Source organism: Elephantulus edwardii, unplaced genomic scaffold (assembly GCF_000299155.1).
Source record: "Elephantulus edwardii isolate Elephantulus edwardi_28Jun2011 unplaced genomic scaffold, EleEdw1.0 scaffold00568, whole genome shotgun sequence".
Classification (NCBI taxonomy): Eukaryota; Metazoa; Chordata; class Mammalia; order Macroscelidea; family Macroscelididae; genus Elephantulus; species Elephantulus edwardii.
Window position 1 is genome coordinate 105,343 of NW_006400318.1, and position 23,637 is coordinate 128,979.

The window sequence follows — 23,637 nt, forward strand, 5'->3', positions numbered from 1 at the left end:
CAGATGAATTATGGCCAACAGAACCACCATGATGTGGTAAATTATAGCTCTCAAACCTGTCTCAGGTTACACGCCTTAAGGCAGAGAAGTTTCTTTTTCTTAGATCTCTCACCAATCATTCTTTAGCAAGAAGTGGCCAAAAGGAGAAGTCATCCTGTTTCCAAGATTGAGAAATCAACAAACTAAAAGCAGAGATTGTAGTTACTGAGTATAACAAAAAGAGTTAACAGATCAGCCAAAAGACTTTTTCAGCTTTTTGCTAGTTTTCAGATTTTTGTTAGTTTTATTGACTTTCTAAACTAAGGCACCTGCTACCTTCATTCCTTGTCCTGCTTGCATCAACAGTTTTTAGTTAAATGTTAACCTCCTTTTGGAGTTTAAGTAATAGTCAACATACTAACCTTCATGGTTTTTCCCTATGACAGAACAGTCACCACTGGAGACCTTCTTATGACTTACAGCAAGTAGAAACTGTCCTCACAATAACAATGAGAGTTGGTAATATGGACAGGATTTCACCTAGACTACCGGGACAAATAAAATGCAATCTGTGTTATCTTTTAAAAACCTCTTTCAGCTTCCAGATGGAAAGGGAGACTAGGAATTTATACCTCTATCTCTTATATTTCAGTATGTATCAAACCTCTTGCTATTCCACCTAACATCTTTCACTAAGATTGGCTTTTAGCAGCAGATCTGCATCTGTGGTCATACTACTTCAATAATGAATATTTAAATTTACACATCTTTACATAAATGTCTTCATTTGAAAAATGAAAATGATGGCAGTAATGAAAGATTTATATCAAGTACAACTTAAGTTCTATACCTAAAATCAGTGCCTTCAAACTGCTGACTACTGCTTTTGTTTTAGTTATTATTCTTTTTATTGGTCCACAAACTTTTTCTAGACAGCATGAAAACCTAATGAACATAAGAAAGTCAAAGTGGTTGAAACTGTTCTAAAGCTTTTGAGTCCAGAAGGCGCTGCAATATTTCAAAAGCAGACTGTCACAACTTTCTCCCACAGAGTAGCTGGTGGGTTCAAATCACAGCCACCTCTCAGTAGCAGCCCACCCACCACTTAACAGTGGCTTCATCAGGACTCTTCAAGTGTGAAATATAGATTCAAATGCAGGAAGCAAATTGTTAACTAAAAAACTTCATTGCCGCCCAGTAAGAGCTGACTTACAGCTGTCCTCCAGACGGTTTTCTAAAACTGTAAATTCCACTAGAGGTGACTGTTGTTAAGTGCTGTTGAGTTGCAGGCATAGCGACCCTATGAAGGAGAGTCCTCAACGCTTGGGTGCCTTTCATCCTTTCTCCAGGTTCATAGGGTTTCCGGAGGCAAGCTGTTATGGAAGTGGATGCCACTCCTCCGTCCAACTAGTGACTACTTATGTTTTTTCCTCAGAGCTACTGGTAAATTCAAATTGTGCCCTCTCTTGAGTTAGCAGTGCAACTCCATCCTGAATGCACCACTAGAGCTCCCCTGACTGTTAATTAAAACAAACAACCTCATCAACCTCTTAACCCCAAACCCAGTGCCACTGACTCAAAACCATTCACGTTGGGTTTCTGAGGCTGTAAATCTCAGAAGGGGACTGCTCATCTTTCTCCCAAAGAAGAGCTGTGGATTTGAGCCTCTAACCTTCCAGCTAGCAATGTAAAATATTATACAGACAACCAGAGGTCCTCCTACAATGACTAAGCAATAACCATTTTGAGTAAGGACATTATTAAAGGGGTTGTCTTTCTTCAAAAAACAAACTCCTAGTCCACTGTTTTATCAGAGAATGGAGTAATTAAATCATAAAGGTTTATCACATTACATAATATACACCTTTTTGAAAACTAATTAGTGCATTGTTAGAAATAAAAAACTTTTAAACACAGTGGGATATTTGGAAATTAGGAAGATAGCTGACAAACATCTGAAAATGGAGAAATTTTATGCTTCTCAGAATTCACTTAACGACAGAAATAGGAACAATTTTACTCATGAGTGTTCTTAAACTAGATTGTCGAAATATTATTGGGGGAAAATAAAAACAGACTGGAGGTAATGATATACCTCCTCCTTGTATGACTTCCTCTAAGTTTCTTATCAATTTTTACACAAGGTTATTTGTAATTTCTGAATTTTGAATTGGCCATGTTGATGAACTCCTACATATATCACCTTTTACGAAAAACTAACCTGAAGGATTCCCAGAATATATATGTAAGGTATTTCAATACTTGGATACCAAAAGAATTCAATGCAAGTATTAATTAATGATATTTAATTCAACTCTCTTTTGCCAGATTTCAGTATTAAAAGTAAAGTCTCATCATAGGAAATCCTGGAACATCTATGCTCTAGTTGTGTAGCCCGTAGAGGCTTTTGCTGCTAGCCCCAAAGTCCATACACCTCTAGAGGCTGGAATTCACCAGAAGCACTGCAGGAGAAAGATGGGCAGACTCCTCCCCCCATTACAATTACAGCCTTGGAAACACGATGGAGGGTCACTAAGAGTCAGAAACAACCCGATGACAGTGAGAAAGAGAAGAATTGAAAAAAAGCTCCTTAGTGGTTGGGATGTTTAAGTACGGTAGTAATACTCAGATAAAGTAGACTTTTCTAATACATTACAATGCTTACAGTCTCTAATAAACATTAGCAACTCTAATTCAGTTGAATTCAGTAACTTGTTAATAACATAGTTACCAGTTTGCGTAATTCATTGACTGTGGTTATGTGTCATCAAGTCAGAACCAGTTCATATCTGACCCTCTAGGGTATGGGTTTTCTTAAGCTGTAAAACGCAGGAAAGGAGACTGTCCATCTTTTCCCATGGAACAGATGGTGGATTTGAAACACCTGCCTTTGTGGTTGGCAACACAACTCCTTACCATTAGGCCACCAGAAATCCTTAAATCATTGACAAGAGCAGGGTTTTTTTCATTATCTAGATATTTAATAATTTTTCATTCCTCTCTCTGTTTCTGTAAACATTGTAGTTTAGATGTTTGGGTAAGTGCCAATCACTCCTACTGTGGGACTGGAATTCCAAGTTCTACTACTTCCATTAACTCTACAGGCCAAAGTATCTGTGGGATTCAATGTCCTCATATATAGTGAGATACACCATCATATTTGTGATGAATAAATTTTTGAATGTGCAAAATTTAATCATTCAATCTCCAGTCTCATTTCTGTCACCAAGTTGGTAATTTCCAACTACCATTCCCTTTACATTATTTCCAACTTTTGCATTCCAGTCACCAAGTATTTATGTGGACCTTTCCTGATGGACAGCACAGGAATCAAACTTGCCTACTTCTGCGTGGGTGGGTGGGGAATCACTGGAAAAACTCAATAGTAACAGTTAAAATTAAGCCAAGTGCTGACTATGGAACAGACCATCAACTGTTTATGTGCATGTTCTAAATGAAGTTGAAGAAAATGAAAATAAGTCCTAAGTCCATAAGAAACAAATTATGACTGAGTCTACCCTACATGAACTGAGAAGTCATAACAAGAACAGGTTTGAGGCACTGAACACTAATGACTGAAGACCAGATAAACTGTGAAATGATATCAAAGATTATCACCCACAGGATAGCAAAAGATCATTACGAAGAGAGAGGAAGAAAAGATCAACATGAAAATCAGAAGAGACTCTGAAAATTGCACTTGAGAATCATAAAGCAAAAACAAAGGGAAATTATGAACAGAAGATTTCAAAACACAGCTAGAGACAAAGAAAGCAAAGTATTCTAATGGAATGTGCAAAAACTAGAATTAAATAATAAAAAGGGAAGAACTCGTTTGGCCTTTCTCAAACTGAAAAATTGAAAATCAAATTCAAGTCTCGAGTTGCAATAGAGCGATGCTACTGCCAAAATCTTGAATGATCCAGCAAGGGTCAAAAGATGGAGGGAATACAGAGTCACTATGCCAAAACAAACTGGCTGACATTGGAATAATTCAAATAGTAGCATATGATAAAGAGTCAAAGATGATAAGGAAAGAAGGTCAAGCTGTATTGAAAACACTGGAAAAAAATAAGAACCCAGGAATTGATGGGATACTAATTGCCACGTATCAGTTAAGAAGCAGCTCTGACAGGCTTCCCTTTCTGTGCCAGAAAATTTGAAAGACTGACTAGAAGAGATCCATGTTTGTTCCCATTCCAAAGAAAGGTGATGGAACAGAATGGAAATTATCAAGAAATATTAATATCACATGCAAGCAAAATACTGAAGATCATTACAAAATTGGTAGAATGGTACATTAAAAGATAATTGCCAAAAGTTCAACCTGGGTTTAGAAGAGGTCATGGCACCAGAGATATCACTGCTAATGTCAAATTGATCCTAGCAAAAAGCAGAGAATACCAGAAGAATGACTGTGTTTTATTAACTATGCAAAAGCACTGACTGTGTGATAAACAAGCTACGGCTAACACTGAGAAGAATGGGAATCCCAGAACACTTGGCTGTGTTCACACGAAACTTGAATCTAGACCAAGAAGCTGTAGTCTAAACAGACCAACGGAATACTGGATAGCTTAAAATTTGAAAGGTGTGCATGAGGGCTGTTTATATCCTTTCTTCATCGCTGTTCAGTTTGTATGCTGAACAAATCATCCAAGAAGCTAGACTTTACAAGTGGAGACAGGAATATAGACGCTGGGGGCAATATTTAGCAATGGGTAGTAAAGTGCTTCCATACTCCAGAACTGGTTTCCTATTCAATAATTCATTTGCATTTTGTTTGGTGAAAATATTTGCAAACCTCACAAGTACTCCATTTCTCTCTACTTCCCTTTTCCGATCTCTTCCTGCCTTTAAGCTTTATTCTCGGGGCCAATGCCTCCCTTTTGGTTAAGTGGTTGATTATCTTAAGGAGTCTTCCTCCCTGGTGTTACTGTTGACCCTAGAGACCTGTCTGCTATTTTGTCTCCAACTAACTACTGAACTTGAACCTTGACAGACTTAGTAAGTCACAGAAACTTGGATCTCTGACCTGCCTTTCTGGGAGGTTTTTAGAATCATGTTTTTACTAGGGAAATATCAGGAGACACCATGGACAATGGGGAAAAAATCTTAGGCTCAAGAGAGAGCCAAGAGCAGAAACAGCCTGTCCTGGGAAAATGAATCAAATCCAAATGCCTGTGAGAAGGTGTCAGGGGCTACCCAGAGGGATGGTGGAGGAGAGGAAGCCCCCAAGGGCACTCTTGCAGGGCCAGTATATCTGGAAGATGGTGATCCAGGTGGTAAGTACAATCGTACAGAGGAGAATGTCCAAGCTGCGTGCCATACATCAAGATAGTACTTCTAATACAGGTTCAACTTCTAGTCATATACTCCAAGTTCAGAGTTGCTCAAGGGATGCCTTGTCCCAAGGGTCATGGAACAGGGCATTCTCTACGTTCTGGCTACTTTGGGAGGTTCTTAAGGGTGGAAATAGGTCATCTTCTCCTTGCCAAGGTCAGCCTTGATCATTTAAGGGGTGGTATTATTAACCCAAAGGCTGCAATGGATGTCTGTAGTGTTTCAACTCTATCAGCACCTCCCACTGGCAGGAGGAAGGAATATGCGCTATTTCCCATGCAATTTGCAGCCAGAGATTGAGCAATGAGTTGATTCTGTCTCTATGGTACTGAGTGAGCAAGTTTAAGGAGGAGACTCACCTCCGAGGTACCTCCTAGGTGCAAAGCGCCACGGTCATGTGGATGTTTGCAGATGATGCCATGATACCTTACAACATGTGCCAAGTGTGTGTAGCATTCCTCAGTGTAATTAACTTCTGATGGTCCATACTAGCATTATTTTTTTTATGAAGCTCAATAAAATGTGTTTTCTAAAAAAATTGTTTAAAGTGGTATCAGGATTGGAAGAAGACTCATCAACAACCAGCTTTATGCAGATGACACCACTTTGCTTACTGAAAGCAAGGAGGATCTGAAGTGCTTGCTGAAAGTCAAGGAGTACAGTCTTCAATATGAATTACATCTCAACATCAAGAAGGTAAAAATTCACACCACTGAACCAATAGGCAACATCATGATAAATAGAATTACTGAAGTTGACAACAATTTCATCTTACTTGGATTCACAACATTCTTACTAACGTCAGATCAGGAGATGTATTGCATTGGTCAAGCCTGCTGTTAGGGAGCTCTCCAATGTCCTGAAGAGCAATGATGTCAGTTTAAAGATCAAGGTACACATGATTCAAGCCATGGTACTTCCAATCACCTGCTATGCATATGAAAGCTGGACAATGAGTAACGATGACAGAAGAACTGATACCTTTCAGTTGTATTAGTGAGAGAGCTCTGAATATCCCATGGACAGTGAAAAGAACAAAGAGATACGTTGCCGAGAAAAGTGTAGACAGAGTGCTCCTTGAGGAAAGGATTCTGAAGTTTGACATACTTTGGGCATGCTGCAAAGAGTAACCAGTCCTTGGAGAGGGGCATCATGCTTGGGAGGGTGGAGAGACAGTACAAGAGAGGAAGACCCTCGATGAAATGGATTGACTCAGTGACTAAGGTAATGGGGGTCGGTGTGTCAGAGACAGTAAAATTGGCACAGGATAGGGCTGGTTTCAGAGCTGTTGTACATAGGGTCACAAATGACTCAATGGCACATAACAACAATTGACAATTTATGTTAATATACTTTGTTTTTTAGTTCCAATACATTACTCTGAGGACAAAGACCAAGTATGAATAATTTATGCACTAGAATAAATTATAACCAACAAAATTAATAAGCTCATAGAGCAAAATAAAGTGACTGTATACAATTAAACATATTCAGAATAGCTCAAGATATTCTTATTTTTAAACTGCTGAAAGCAAACAGGTAAACAGAAGAATCAAGTTCATCTTTCAATAATAAGTGAGTTTTTACCAATGCTAGGGATTAAGGCAGTCTCACTAGAGATTAAATGGGTAAGTGATTTTTACAAAAAATTGAACATAACTGCTAGAGAGAACTTATATGAGTGGGACTTTTTATTTGTGTTTATCACCTTTACCTTGTCCTTGGTCTTTAAATATCTACTGAAATTTTCAGAACTCCATGACCTAATCTGAACCAAGTCTTATATACCATTCTCAACTATACAAAACCTATTGTCAACATCCTCTTAAAAACCTGGCAGTTCCCTAAATACATACTTACATAAAAAAATTGTCTGACTAAACACAAACACACACAGATAAATTGAACCAATAGTCATCTTTTTTTAAATACTAGTTTGCAATCTTTGTTGTTGTGTACCGTAGAATTAGAACTGACCTATAGCTGACCCTTCAGTCGGTTTTCAGAGGCAGTTAATTGCATGGAAGATTGCCCTTCCTTCTTCCATGGAGCAGCTAGTAGATTCGAACCACATGCCTTTGAGATTGCAGTGCACCTTCTTACCACTAGGCCACCAGAGCTCCACCAAAGCTCTTATCAGTGTCTTTATGGGTATGTAAATGTGAGGATAATACTTTACAAAATTCTAGGCTCTGTATCAAAGCTTCTAAATATGACTTTTCAGTGGGTATAACCACAGATTTAAAAACAAGCAATAAACAGAACAACATACAACAATAACAAAACTCTTCGTAAGTTTCCTACTTAGAGGTAAATAAAGGTAATTTTGGACAGGTCCCTGATGACAACAAAGTCTTCTCTATTAAACCTATATGTTTACCATTTTAAAAAAGAAACCTTTTTTTATGTCTATGCATTCACTTTCTTTGGCGATGTTTTGCCTAAGAAAAATAACAAATTAATCATGTGTGCATATTCTTTAAATATATGTAAAAAAAATACATAACACGTGATTATTTATGTATATTCATATATATCTGAATACACACATACATTTTAATTATATACTTTAACATATATTTATGTATATACAAAATATATATAAATAAATGTGAGCACTTTCCCCCTCAGCTGTAATGGTAATAAAATAAGGTTTCTTTACAAGCAATAGAATCATAGATTTAAAAAAATGCTACTGAGGAAGTGGCGGTGCGAGGGCTGTTGCACAGCTAGAAGAGCCGCTGCGGTCTGGACGGTAGCGCGTGCCCCGAGCCCTATGCATCCCCCGCCCGCCAGACCGAGGCAGCAGGAGCTCTACCCGAGGCCCCAGCAACAACACTTAGAACAGTCCAATAGAAGAGACATGGCCGGGTGGAAAGCCTACATCGACAACCTCAAGGTGGATGGGACCTGTCAGGACGCGGCCATCGTGGGCTATAAGAACTCGCCCTCCGTCTGGGCCGCAGTCCCCGAGAAAACCTTCGTTAATCACGCCACTTGAGGTTGGAGTTCTTGTTGGCAAAGACCGGTCAGGTTTTCTTGTGAATGGGCTGCCACTTGAGGGCCAAAAATGTTCTGTGATCCGGGACTCACTGCTAGTGGATGGGGAATATACCATGGATCTTCGCACCAAGAGTACTGGTGGAGCACCTACCTTCAACCTTACTATCACCATGATTGCCAAGACGCTAGTCCTGCTGATAGGCAAAGAAGGTGTCCACGGTAGTTTGATCAACAAGAAATGTTATGAAATGGCCTCTCACCTGTGCCCAGTACTGACCTCGTCTGCCCCTTACCCCACCACTCCCCACTGCTTTTGCACCCCTATCCTTCCCATACACATACACCATTTTTATTTTTTGGGGCCATTACCCCACATCCTTTATTGCTGCCAAAACCATATGGGCAGGGGGCAGGACTGGATGGACAGATACCTCCCCCTACCCATACCCCTCCTGTGTGTGGTTCGAAACTTTTTGTTTTTTGGGGTTTTTTTCTGAATAAAAAAAAGATTCTACTAAAAAAATGCTATTGTTGTTATTGGTTGTCTTCGAGTTGAGCACGACTCAAAGCCAACCTATGAACAAAAGGCCTGAAGCCTTTCTATAACTATCTAACTATCGACAATTATCAAAGTTCATGGAGTTTCTAGAGGCATGTTGTTTAGGGAAGTAGATGTCACTCCTCTTTCCAAACCTGTCTTAAATTGGGAGCTCCACCAAACACTGTCCACCATCGGTAACTACTAAAAATGCCATTAACATATATTTCTTTTTTCATTAAAGATCTTCAGTTCAGAAGCAATTTGCTAGTCAGAATTAAATTATTAAGACCATGAAAGTAATGAATATACTTTAAAATATTAATTCAAATTATTATCCTTATTTCACCCTCCATGCTCACAATCTTCTGGACCTCTCATTTATAGAGTAAGGAATAGCTGAATTCTTTTTAACTCTTTTTAAAAGTTTAGGGTTATAAAATGATTTAGTTATTAATATTGAGCTCACCATCAAGTGTCTTATATCCTCATCCCTTTCCAACCCCATTCTGGTTCAAAATTGCCAAGAAAGGCTGCAATTTGCTTATCCCACAGATTTAAAAGGAAGAATGAGACTCAGAAAAGTAAAGTAGTCCTCAGGAGAATATTATATTATATTGAAAAATCAATCAGTACACTTTCATTGGGAAAGTTTTAAAAATTTTATTACCTTAGAGTTGTACTTTAGCTGTAAAATTAAGTTTTATTACTCAAATAATGTGACTTTATGATTATCTGTTGTATTTTCTAAAAATAGATTATAAATTTCATTGTCAAGACTCATTTTGAAATTTATTTTCCTGTATTTTCACATTGTGCTATTTAAAAAAACAAAACAAAACAAAAAAAAATTAAGGATTAAACCAGCTTAGTGTTAGCATTTAAGAATAAAGCTAATAAAGCTTTCCAGTGGACATTACTTATCACTGGGTAGCCACTGCTTTGCAAAATATAAAAGTACACTTAGGATTTCTGAACTAACTTGCTTGTGTAAACTGTTACAATTCAAATACAGTGAACTGGTTTTGAGTAAATAATATTAAGACAAATCTTAATTTCAAGTTATGATTAATTAAAGCTGAGGGGGAAGAAGAGTAATTGTAGTTACAATAATTCTGTAAAACATGCTTTCTTTGCGTCTTATATGATGGAAAAAATTGAGAATATTCCTCAATATAAACAAGCTTATAAAAAGCACTTTTTATTTTTAGAAGGGAAAATCTTTAAAAATTTTCTTTAGAGAAATTTAACTATGTGTAACAAGTATTAGAAAAAATAATTTTTTGGGGAAAAAAAACAAGTGAGGGAACTCAAATAAACTGACCTTGACAATGAACAACAACAACAAAAAGTCGAAGTTAATTTTATTCTAGTATCAATTCAGAGTTTAGAAATGGTTTCTTCTAAATTCTAGAAGACAATTTAAAAAACAAAATAAAAAACCAGATCAATGTAACTATATAGCAAGTGCCTAAACTTTTGCTGGCTGCTAGTCTTCCTTTACTACTAGGAAAAGCAAAGTAAAGGTTGGGAGGGAATAAACTTCTGAGCAGACATGAGAGTGGGTATTTTTAAATTTAAAAAAGCTCTGAATTGAACCTTACAGAGTAAATTCACTGTTTTTGAAAGGAACAGTTTTTGCAAAAACCAGTTAAAGGGACCCCAACTCAAGAAGCCAAACATAATATGTATTGTGTTGGCAGTTGGTTCTAATTTAAGATAAAGCTCAAAAGACTTTCTAGACAATATACATTTATTTTTTTTAAAAAAATTACTGTCCTGCTAAACGATGTAAATAACCTATTGGATGAATGAGAATAAGCATAATAAATAATTCATGTTTCTATTATATAAAATAAAATGGCACCAGAAATCAAGCAATGGTAATTGGTTAAGGCAGTTAATTTCCGTTTTCTGTGTTCTAAAAACTGGGTTGCTGAAATAATGCAGTCTCTTTTCTCAAGATTAGGAATATATCTGAATTTTTAAAAAGAGAAAACAAAACCAAAAACAGCCCAGTAAGAAGAAAGAAGGCACAAAATATCTGCAACTTTTTAATTACTGACAACTCAAATTTCCCACTGGTTTATGGTTTTAGAAATTCTCTGAATTAGCCAAATCTACTCTAACCTAATATGCATTTTTAAATAAATAATAGTACACTATTTTTTCTGTCTGAATCAGAGATTCCTATTATCCTTTCGTTTAGGCAACGAATTTTATCTTAGTTTTAACAGACATTCCATTTTAATTAAGGTGAAGAAAAACTAGCAGTGACAGGAATATTTAATAATATGAACAAAATAAATGAAAAATCAACCCTGCAACAAATGTAAACTCTGATGTTATGAATCTGTTTCAATTTTCATATTCTTAACTGAGGCTCAAATTTCTCAGGTTCTGAAAAAGAACAAAAGGCAACCCCATCTTAAGAAATTCGATCTCCCAGTATTTTTCCAGCTTAAACTCCCTGGTTTGGAGCTGAAATAGTCATTATTTAATTGCAAAATTCTTAGGACTGCTGCTCTTTTCCCAGAAGTTCTAACAACCATATGATCTAGAGCTGTCCCCATGGACATTTAAGTATAAAGAAACACCATAACTATGGCAGAACCACAGAGACATTCAGAGTGGGCCAGGAAGAATGTAAACTCATGCAGGCAGTCTATTCAAACTTGGAGCACAGTCACCTCACACTCAAAAGAATGAACTCCAAATTTTATGTGGCTCTCAAGTTGTGACCACTATTTACTGCTTTATGGCATGGTCTTGCTGTTAGGCTTCACATCACCACTGCAGATTTCACATCTACAGTCATGGCTTGCTTATTCCCTATATTCTAGTCATATAAACATCCACTTCCCTTCTGAATGGGAAAAACCTCTGGGGCTAGTAGTTACGATTTAGAAAGATGTATTATTTGAAAGAAATTTTATTATATAAGGCTGTCAATACTTTGTGGAACACATATATAAACAAGAACAAAAGTACTCAAAATTAAGATTAGAAATTTCCATGTACTCCTAGGTCATAAAATTCCATATATTTATAATTCTGCAAGAGTAACTTATAAAATTAATTCACTGGCCTGTAATACAACCTTATTTTTCCAATTTCCCCATTACTAGATTTTTTAATGTAGTATTAATTTCAAACAACCATACAACTTACCCGCACAAGTGCATCATCTATGATATGATCACGTCTGACTTTGAGTCTCAAATATGGGTTCAACTGCTGTCCTTGAACTAAACTGTAGAGAACAGTGATTCTTCGTTCACTGTACATGCGAATTCTATTGTCGTAATATAATCCCAAATTCTTTGTGACAGCATTCAATATAAAGGGACATGTCATAAAAGAGAATTTGTTTTCTGTTTCTACCTTGAAAAAAGTATAATCTTTGTCCATTTCTAGAACATCATTCAAAGGTTCATTAATAAACTCTTCAAAGGGGATAAGTGGTTTTCGACAATCTAGAGTTTTAACACCAAGTTCAGTTTCCAATGGATCTACTCGAGGCCCTTTCTTGTTTCTTCTTTCCTCTCCCAATAGCTCCTGAAGAGTCAATTCACTGGACTCTGGAATGGGCTCTTCATCATCTTCTTCATTATGATTTGTGTCTACTTCTCCTCCCACTACATTTGCATAGTAAACCATTTTCAAGCACTTTGAAGCGGCAACAATGGCATCATCATCATTCACTAGATTTCTATTGTTAAATTCATTACTTATGACTTTGTAAGTAATAAGTTGCTGAAACGTTTCCATCATTCTCCGAATCTGCTCTGCATTGTATTTGGACCACAGTCTAACTAGTTTCCCTTGGGCTGCAAGGGGAAGCTTGCTCATTGCTTTGCAAAACAATGGTAAAGCCATTTCCAGATATTCAGGACTATGAAGATTTCCATTCTCCATTACAATAATGAATAAATTCAGGTAATTAGGATCTCGGGAGTACACATTGTGATAGGTCAAATCACATTCCACATTAGGTGACAAGTATACAAGTGCATTAAGAAAGGCAGTTTCTATTTTTTCATTAGAGAGTAATCTGGTGTAGACTCTTCTAATGGCATCAACATCCACAGATACATCATCTGGGCCTAGTTTTTGTAAACTGTTCTCTCCCTCAGAGCTATCATCTATCCTTGAGGAGGAGGCTTCTGAATCTTCTTCCATAGCAGCAGCAGAACACGCAGCTTTTTCCTTTTCATCTTCATCTTTATCTTCATCTTTACCTTGAAGTGATTTCAGTTCTTCCTTGGTGTGTTGTCTGACTTTCCGAAAGCTCTGAACCAATGCCTCAGCACTAGAAAAAATTCTTCCAATAACACGAATTAAAGGGGAATAATCCTCTCTCTCTCTACACAATTCAAGAATTTCATATACTTTCTCTTCGGTTAGATAAGTGACATCTAGAAAATTGAAGAAAAAAAGAGACATTTATTTTTAACATATACATAAATTTACTTTAGTGAGTTTTAATGAAATGTCAAACAAATATTTTGCAATTAATAAAACCTCAAAACCAAATTCAGAGAAAAATCAACCCTGTAAGAAAGCACAGAATGCCCAAAGAGCTACTAATATTTACAAAAGCAGACAGCCACATCTTTCTCCATTAGCTGGCTGGTTCAGTTACCAACAGTGTGGTTAGTAACCGAACACTTAACCAGTGCGCCACCAGGGCTCCTCTGCACTCAATATCACTGTGATTTACAACTTTTAATATCATGTTTTGATTCATCACAATATAAACCCTTAAAACTCTACTATAGCAGAAGCCCCTATTTTGAAGAATTTCATTCCTGTTTTACTATTTTGTTATCAAATTAAAAAGTCCCTCTTTTGAAAACAGCTCTTTCTCTACCACTGTATACTTTGTTGTTGTTTGGGGTTTTTGGCGGGCGGGGGGCGGGATGGGCACAGAAGAGTTTTTCTGGTTTTTTACTGAGAAGAATCAATAATTTCTCAAAAGCCCTATGGAACTGTCATCTGGAGATAAGAATCAGATTGGTATAAACCCTACAAAGCAGCAGGAAATAGGAATTGAGCAATAAAAAACAAAGTGAAAAAGAAGGGAAATAGTAAGCAGGCAAGTAAACGCAGAAAATACTATGTAGTTACCAAAGTGAAAGTCTACAAAACAGTTCGCTCTCCAAACAAATGGGGACAGACATGACTGACTCACATGTAGAGAAAACAATCACTTAAGATTTGTCAAGTTGTCTGTGAGTGAGTGAAGTCCTGTCTGACCCTGTGCCATTTTTACAATACACTCTGCTTGAGTGCATCGCTATAGCCTGCAAGGCTATAGCCACTGTGTCAATCCATCTGAAAGGCTTCCTGCTTTTTTTGTCATCAACTGTCATCAGTGTCTTTTTCTGTAGACTGGACTCTCCTATGCCAAGCCCAAAGTATGTGAAACAATCTTTCCATTCTCATCACTAAGTAGTACTCTGGTTGTACTTCTTTCAAGACAAATTTGGCACTTGTATAAAAAAATAAGCTAAGTAATATTATCATCTTCAAATTACACAAAGACTACACGTCTCTACAAATTATATTTTTTTTTCCAATTGTCAAAACTAGCATTTATTAGGGAGCTCAAATGGCACAGTCTGTAGAAAGCTGTGCTGCTAACCCAACGGCCATGCCCTCTTTAGCAGTTCAAATCTACCAACAGCTCCTTGGAAGAAAGACAGGAAATTTGCTTCCATGCTTTCTGCCTCTCTCTGAAAACCCTCTGGAGCATCAACTATGAGTCAGTTAAGACTTAATGACCGTGAGTGAATGATTATAAAACAATTTATTGTAACTAAAGCAACTTAAATTGCAACATATTGCAAACTAATATTTTATGATGAAATCACAGTCTTCACAATCAATTAAACTGAGTAACAATGATGGAGCTCTTCCCATTACAAAGAAATGATTTAGGTATTTTATTCAACACAAAGGAAACAAATGCTACTTTTTTGGTATTAACTTTTCATGGCAATTAAATTGCTCAAGAACATAATCCTGAGAACAGTGAATATATTCTGTAATCAAAGGAGTGAATGATCTGTTATTGATAGATCAACGTTTAAGCAAAAGAACATTTTAGAATCATGTAGATAATTTCACTTTCACTCTGCTAAATACATTGTTACATATATGTACTACGGTGTTATCACCACCCTATGAACCATAGTTTGGAATACAATGTACTATATACTATACAATATAAAAGGCAAAGTGATCACTGGCTGTATGGCTCATAGAAGTTGGTTTCTAAGAACAGCAAATTTTTTTAACAAATCCCTAATTTTGTTTGCTTTTCAGTAAGTTTAAATCCTCGAGGGATACAGCATTACACGGATTCTGTGTCCGATGGCCTTAGCAGGAAGGTTGCTCTGAAACTTGGCCTGAACCATGCCACTGTTTCCGTGGGCACGAGTTACCTTTTCACAGATTACTCTGGTTTTATTGGTTTTGCCACCAGGAGTCACTGTATTATTTTTTGCTTTGGAAACATAAGAACATTCCTTGCCTAAATAGAATTCTGTTTCATCTCGGGCATAAACACCTTCAATTTTAAGAAGAGCTGTGTGCTCCCTCTGGTTCCAGAGACCTCACTTATGGGCAGCAAAAGTGGCTTTGCACCAAAGCCTCCAAGCCATCTCTGTGGTTTAGAAGTTCTGCTTCCAAGGAGGCCTTCACAGGCTCCAAGGTGGTGGAAAAAGGAATAGTAAGGCCCACTGCATTGCCTTCAAAACAGCAAATTTTATTACACCACAAACTTGACTTAAGGCCCACAGGACCACAGCCCTAATACTTATACAATTCCTTACTGGGACCTAATCTTTGATAATTAAGTCTTGTATTTATTCTATTAACTATATAAGCATCTTCTATTAAACATTCTCTGTAAGATATTTTCTCAGGGAGAGCAGTATCCTAGATATACATGCTCTCTATTGACAGAATAGCATCAATTAATTCTGACATTCTACTAAATCAATTTAAAATGTATCAATACTTATATAGTGTTTTGTTTAAAAAGCTGAGGTTTGAAAATTACAGTATGTGTTAAAAATGCTGTAATTTGAGATATAAACATTTGTGAAGTCAGAGTAAGGAAGAAAACCCCCACAAATGTCAAAATCCAACCCCAAAGAAAATAAAAAAGATATTCAATAAGGATGACATAAGAATCAGTGTCTCTGAGCTGTTCTTGAGCTGTTGGGAGTACTAATTATCTCATAACCACTAAAAAAACAAACAAATGTGTTTTGGAGGAAGTGCAAGCAGGGTGTTGCTAAGAGGCAAGGATGCCAAAATTTCCTCTCATACTCTGGGCATGCTGTTAAAGAGGGTTCATTCCTTGGAAAAAGACCTGCTTAGAAAGGTGGAGGGTTAGTAAAAGAGAAAAAGACTGTCAACAAGATGAACTAATATAATGACTGCAGCAATGGGCTCAAGTATATCAGAGATGGTGAGGGTGGCATAGGACACGGTACAGATCTGTTGTTATAAGGGTCACTCTAAGTTATATTTGACAGCTCCGAATAACAATTATGAAAAGAGAACCATAGTGGTGTAGTGCATAATGTAGCAGACTCTTAAAAAGCCAATGTTTCAAATCTACTAACCCTCCCAAGGGAGAAAGATAGGTTGTCTCCTGAAGTAAAAATTTAATGCTTAAAAAACTTGAAGGGACTCTGAGTTGAATTAAATGAACAGCAGTTGCTTTAGTTTATAAATATTAAGAGGTGCTTTGTAAAACATATTTGTATATTTTCTAATATATGTTCCTGAAGATCCTCTTACTTTATAAAATTATACACCTTAATAAAGTATGCAACAGTAGAATTTGGTATGGAAAACTTAATATTTAAGTAAATTTGCAACTGGAATTAACAAAAAGAATTAGTTAAAAAAACCCCAAATTAGTTATAAAAAACACTAGTGTGATTAAAACCCCTAGGAGAAATATATTACAACTGATACAGAAATTTTGAAGGAAAAATGGGAAGACAGTATCACAGTGGAAGCTTTAAAGGATAAGTTATGTTGAAAGGGACAGTGTTGAATTATGGAAACATGAACAAAAGAAAAATGAAAGATTAGAGATAGTACCTGTAAGACCAAGCACATGCCCAAGAGTATGAGTAAGCACAGCTAGGGCTGGTTGCATTCCACTGTGTCAACATACTCTAAATTCAGTTACTATATGGTATAAGCTTGCTGAGGAAAAGAACATGATGGAGCCAGTCCAGTTTCTAGATTATATATATGGACAACATCCATCTATTATCCAACGTCTATCTAATTCATGCGACATACTATTCATTTTATAGCAACAAAGCTGAACAAAGTCATAAAAATCAAATTTCTTGTGAAAATAATTAGAAATCATTAAAAAAAACCCATTAAAGTAATTCTAATAATGGTGTAGTTTTCTCTAACTTTCCATAGGCAGTATCCTCCTTCAAAATGTAAGGCTTTTGGCAATGCCAACCCAGGTAACTCATTCAGAAATCTGGTTACCTTGTTACTGACTTCCTTTACTATGAAAAAAGAAGAGTTTGAAAGGTCACTTAGAAAACAAATTAAGACTAAAGAGAAGACTGACCCTTGGCGATTTGAGTGTTTACTAGATGCCTGAGGAGAGATGAGCAGGATATGAGAAAATACATGAAAAAAGAAAGGCGGGTATTTCTAAGGCAATATTAAAACATTTTGCCTTGTTATGAAAAAGTGAAGAAGATCTCCTTTTCCTCTTTCTGTTTCTCTTACTCAGTCCCCTAGGTCCAGAACTCAGTGATAAGGAATCATGCTGTTAACAGAAAGGTATGTGGTTTGAATACACCAGTCACTCCACGAGAGAAAGTCAGGCAATTCTCCCATGCAACTTACTACAGTCTCGGAAAATCTGCTGGGGAGTCAGTTCGGATTTAATGGCACAATAACAACAGTCTATGATTTAAACTGAATTTGTGAATTACTGTAAGAGATTAATAACTATCATAAAATCAATCCTAAAAAAAAAAAGAGATTAATAACTATCTTGATGTAGTTTTCCCCATGGAAAATGTATACAAAGTTTTAATCAACTCATTTTTACACTTATAGAGTATAATCTAATTATAAATCATGGGAGCTCTGGTAGTGCAGTCCATAAAGAGCCATGCTGCTACCCAAACTACGTCACCTTGGCAGTTAGAATCCACCCGCAGTTCCCTGGGAGAAAGGTGGACAATCGTATGAATAAGTTCTGGCTTCACAGCAATGAGATGAGTTAAAGACCACGAATGAGGATTTAGTTATTAACTCAGTTGTTAGTGCTGTCCTTAACATAATTAAAAACTGTTTTACTCTTCTATCTTGTCTTAAAATGACACACAATCAGGCTAAACAAAACAAAAAACAAAAGTCTTAAATCTTCGATACGGTTCTCAATCAGCAATTCTCAAAGTTATATCTTACCTTTAAAATCATCTCGGGGTCCTTCTTTCTTATTCATTTTTATGTCAGCGCAGGAGTTGTTATGGGCACCTTTTGAGTTATTCTCAAGGTAAGCTGAACTTGCTCCTTTCTTGGAGGGATGAGGATCACAGAGTTTTGCATTAATTTTATAAAGCTCAAGGGCTTTAATAGCTGCTGCATTGTTATCCATTCGAAGAAAAGTTGGACAGGAAGCACAAAACTCATTCGTGCACACCTCATTTCCACAGCCCTCAGTTAACTGGTGGTAGTAGCGTTCTATTAGATGCTTTGCAGCTGCACGCTTCCTGTGCCAAACATTGAAACAATAAGCACAGTGACTAATTAGTACAGATCTCAAGTAAAATAGAAAAACATCATCAGCAAAGCAAAAAGTTAATCAAGCACTGATGTGATAAAGTTCCATACCAAGATAAAGAAAACAGAGATTATGTGCCCAAAATGTGTATTTTCACAATTTTACTTCAATGGCTTATAACTGTGTGAACTGCCATCAATGACGAACTTTTATGCAGACCTAGAATTTTCTTTCTTTCAATTACCTACAAATTTAAAATTAAATTTACAAATGAAATATCCAAACCAGTGTGATACTGCAAAAAACTGTGAGTCCAAAGCATATAATCTGGAACTCAAATCTTATCATTAAACTTACTAATTAACTTCATGCCAGAAACATGGACCGTACATTCCATTACAGTAGAAACTCTACATTATTCTTGTTTTATAAATTTAATGTCCATTAAAAAAACGGTCCATTTTTGCTGCTCCAGCAAAGCTCCTAAGGACACTGATGAAGAAATGCTTTCATCATGCAAGAACTTATTACATTATCTATTTGCAGTATATCTGATGACGTGAGGTTTTAACATTACAGGTTTGAACTACACAGGTCCACCAGAATGAGGACTTTATTTTTTTAAAAAGCTATGTGATGCTCATGGAAACAGCTCAGATGTCCATCCACAAATGAATGGATTGAGAAGTTATGGTACACTCATACAATGGAAAACTACAAAACATGCAGAAGCAATCACTTTGTAAATTACTACCTAACTTGGGAGGGACTGAAGAACATTATGCTAACTGAACTCACTCAGTCCCACAAGGACAAATACTGTATAAAAATCATTATTGTAGAATGTGTATAAGGATGCAAGGGGTGTGTGTATGTGTAAATAGAGAGGAGAGAATGAGGACGAGGGAGCGTGTTTGCACAATTCGATGGGTGGGCAAGGTGAAGGAAATGGGAAGGATCTTTTGTGAAAAACAATGTATTTAAATTTGTAAATAAATCGGAGTAATATAAAAAAAGGGGGGAAAAAGCTCTGTGATGCTAATCATTTGCTTGGGTGCAGTTCTTCTCACATGCTCAATGCAGGAAAAAAGTGATCTCTTACATGCTGCTGTGTTGTTCATCTATGCAGTGCAATATTGTAAACTATAAATAACACTATGGGGCTCATACAAAATATTCAGTGTTCTCAAGAAGCACAGAAAAATCATGATGTTTAAGAAAAAGCTGCACTGGATGGGGGGAGGGAAAAAAAAAGAAAAGAAAAAGCTGCACTGCTTGGTACGTACCATAGTTAATGTTTGTAGTTGTGGTTGTCCATATCATATCCTACTCTTCCTTACCCCACCCTAGCCTAGCCTAGGGTATGCTACCCTAGTGTAACCTAGCCTAGCCTATCATCCCAGCAAAAAGACTATAAAAACAAAAAGGAAAATGTAAAAGCTGCTGCTGTAGCTACACCAGCAAATTAAAAAATCTTGCATTTTTTTCCCAAAATGCCCTTTTCTGTAGTAGTGAAAATAGTGCATATAATAAGTGAAATAAGTGCTAATCAACAGGTTATGTTATCAGAGAGGTTTTTGGTGAACAGCAGACGATTAGTAATTGGAAGAAACTCAAAACTTAAAAGACTTCACCTGTGCAGGGAGAAACCCCTGCAATGTTCAAAGATGAATTGTAATCTATTTGATCCAATGAAGTATAATTCATACTATTCCTTTTGGTCCCAAATTCACAACCATGGAAGTAAATACGAGGAATGAAAAAGTAAAAAAATAAAAACCCCTTAATTATCAAAATATTCCTCAACTAGAATCTCACTAAGTATTAAATGGTAATGGAATCTAAGCACATCATGAGAAACTCAACAAGACAAAAAGTAGATCAACAAGTTTAATTATATTTCAAAAGCTGAACTTTGTTCCCAAACCATCAATTTAAGTAGCAAAAAGTGGTAATTCAAACACACTTCAATTCATTCTAATACTTTGGTTTTCCAAGTGCTCCATGCAAATTTACTTCTCATTGCATGCAGAGAAATAAAACCTAGAACATATGCTTTAAAAAGTGCATGACATGATTGCTAGAAGCAGTTTTAGTAATTCTACTTTTGAAAAAGACAACATGCAAACAAAGAGAAACATAGAATCTAAAAACTGTATAACATATATTGCTATTCTTCAGCAAAGACTAGGAGATTAATGTCCTCCTCTCCCAAACTACAGGATTTACCTTAGTGAGAACATAAGCAGGTATGCCCTTTCTGGAAGGAAATTACAAACAAACACTGGCACATGGAGGGGCCCTGTACACACCTTCCTACACCCCTAACTCTCAAAACCAATTATATTTTCCCTTTTAACATACCACTTACCCCCACCCAACAATCTCTGAGACTATCTCTATCCTAGCTTGTCCTGGGTCTTAAAAGCAAAAATAGAATGTATTCTATCCCCACATTCTCTATATGGAATATTCTCTCTCTCACACACACACATACACACAAGCACACACACACCCCCCACCATGTGTGTGTTCTTAAAGATGATAGCATATTCATATATATCAATATGAATTATATTCGTGTGTGTTTGTTCTTAATGCAAAAATGACTGCAGCAAGTCTGATGTCTACTATTTAAGTAATGGAAGAAACATAGGGAAGTCCCTAACTATGCAAAACAATTACAGAGAAAGTCATGAATTAGAGGACAGATGCTTGGGAATTAGCTAAAATGTTATTGTTTCTTCTCTTAATTTTAAAATTTATAGTAAAATTAATTTTTTAAAAGGCAAGGAAAACATAGAAATCAGCAATCCCACCTGTTGTTGTAGTTGTTGTTATGTGCCGTCGAGCCGCTTGCAACTCATAGCGACACTGTGTACAACAGTCCTAAACTCTGCTCTGTCCTGTGCTAATCGCACCGTCTCCAAAACACCATCCCAGTCACTGAATCAATCCACCTCATAGAGGGCCTTCCCATCTGGCGCTGTCCCTCCACCCTACCAAGCATGATGTCCCTCTCCAAGGACCATTCCCTCCTTACAACATGTCCAAAGAATGTTAGACGGAGCCTCAGAATCCTTGCCTCCAAGGAGCCGCCTGGTTTGACCCTTTCCAGGATGAATCTGTTTGTTTTCCTAGCAGTCCATGATACGCTCAATAATCTTCTCCAGCACCACAGCACAAAGACATCAACTCTCCTATCTTCCTTAGTCATCGTCCAACTCTCTGATGCATAACAAGTGATAGCAAAGACCATGGCCTGTATCAGATGCACCTTAGTCTCCAGAGAGACACCACTGCTCTTCAGTACTTTGGAGAGGTCCTTAACAGCAGACTTTCCCATGGCAATACGCCTTTTAATTTCCTGGCCACTGGTGCCGATAGTGTTGACCATAGAGCCAAGCAAACTAAAGCTGTGAACAATCTCAATCTCTTCACCATCCATCCTGATGCTGCCAATTGGCCCAATTGGTGAGAATCCTTGTCTTCTTGACATTGAGCCTCAATCCATATTGGAAGCTGCAGTCCTTGACCCTCTGCAGCAAGCGCTTCAGGTCCTCTTCGGTTTCAGCAAGCAGGGTTGTGTCATCTGCATAATTCAGATTGTTGACAGATCGTCCACCAATGTTGACCCCACATTTCTCCTCATAGAGCCCAGCCTCCCGGATAATCTGTTCTGCACACAGGGTGAAAAGGTATGGAGACAGGACACATCCCTGGCGTATGCCCTTCCCAGTTTTGAACCATGCAGTGTTTCCTTGCTCTGTTCTGATGACTGCATCTTGGTCCAAGTATAGGTTTCTCATTAGCACGATCAGGTGTTCTGGGATTCCTATTCTTCTCAGAGTCAGCCACAGTTTGTTATGGTCCACACAAACACCTCTGCATAGTCAATGAAACACAGATATATACATTCCTCCGGTATTTCCTGCTTTCAGCTAAGATCCATCTAACATTAGCTACAATACCCCTAGTACCACGACCCTTTCTAAACCCAGACTGGACTTCTGGCAGTTCTCTGCTGATGTTTTGTTCCAGTCATTTTTGGATAATCTTCAGTAAAATCTTGCCTAGAAGAAGTAAATTAAATAATTTTGCATAATCTTTATTGTTTCTCTGGAATCTGGAATAATCTGATATAAGCAACAAGAGGAGCACTTACATGCAAAGTAATAATTATCAATTTTAAAGTACACATGGAGAAAATGTCAGCAGTATTTAAACTTAAGATACGTGATATGAATGGTCTCATTTACTATACTGTTATTAAAAACTAATTATCAAAATAAAATTAGCAAAGATTCAAGTCATATAGAATAGTATAAAATATATGTTTAGAAAACAGAAAACACAGTATAAGACCTGATGTTCAAAGATCTGATTTAAGTGTGATTTCCTTTTGCTTCTAAAAACCTGTATGATCTTAAGTAAACAGATCTACTCCCCACCTATCAACTGTCTCACTACTGATATATCACATTTAAAATAGTGAAAAATTTACTATGCAACTATTTTTTACATAAGAAGTGCACATCTGGGGAAAAACAAGAAGTGCACATGTGGTAGTAATAAATGCTGGAGAGTCAAGCGAGTCTAACACTCCCTGTGATGGCTAAGCATACATGTCAACTTGGCTTGACCATGATTTTCAGTGGTTTAGCAGTTTTATAATGAGATAATTTTTTAGTCATGTAATGATGTAGTCATCTTGGGACTCTTAGTAAGGAGTTGTGCTGCTAACCCATCAGAATCAGAATGACTACATCTGTGGAAAGAATTGTGGGAGAGGCTCAATATTAGCAATCAAAATAGATGGTAGGAGGAGGGTGGAAGCAGAGAAGTGAGGATGGGTTGGAGGGAGGTGACATTTAAAAGTGGGGCTGCGAAATTCGATGGGTGGAGGTGATGAAAGAAATGGGAAAGATCTACTGTGAAAAATAATGTATAAGTGAACTTTGTAAATAAACCAGTGAAAAAT

At 36.9% G+C, this 23,637-nt stretch overlaps 1 protein-coding gene across 2 annotated transcripts in view; it reads right to left on the reverse strand.

Moving 5' to 3' along the window:
* Nucleotides 1-23,637, reverse strand: part of UBE3A (ubiquitin protein ligase E3A) — an 87,607-nt gene that overhangs the window by 41,606 nt on the left and 22,364 nt on the right. For both annotated transcript variants that reach the window (XM_006903335.1, XM_006903336.1), the window contains 2 exons: nucleotides 18,341-18,645; nucleotides 12,035-13,281 (listed from right to left, as the gene is read on the reverse strand). In XM_006903335.1, coding sequence (XP_006903397.1) covers nucleotides 12,035-13,281; nucleotides 18,341-18,645 — 1,552 coding nt within the window. The remainder of the gene's footprint in view (nucleotides 1-12,034; nucleotides 13,282-18,340; nucleotides 18,646-23,637) is intronic.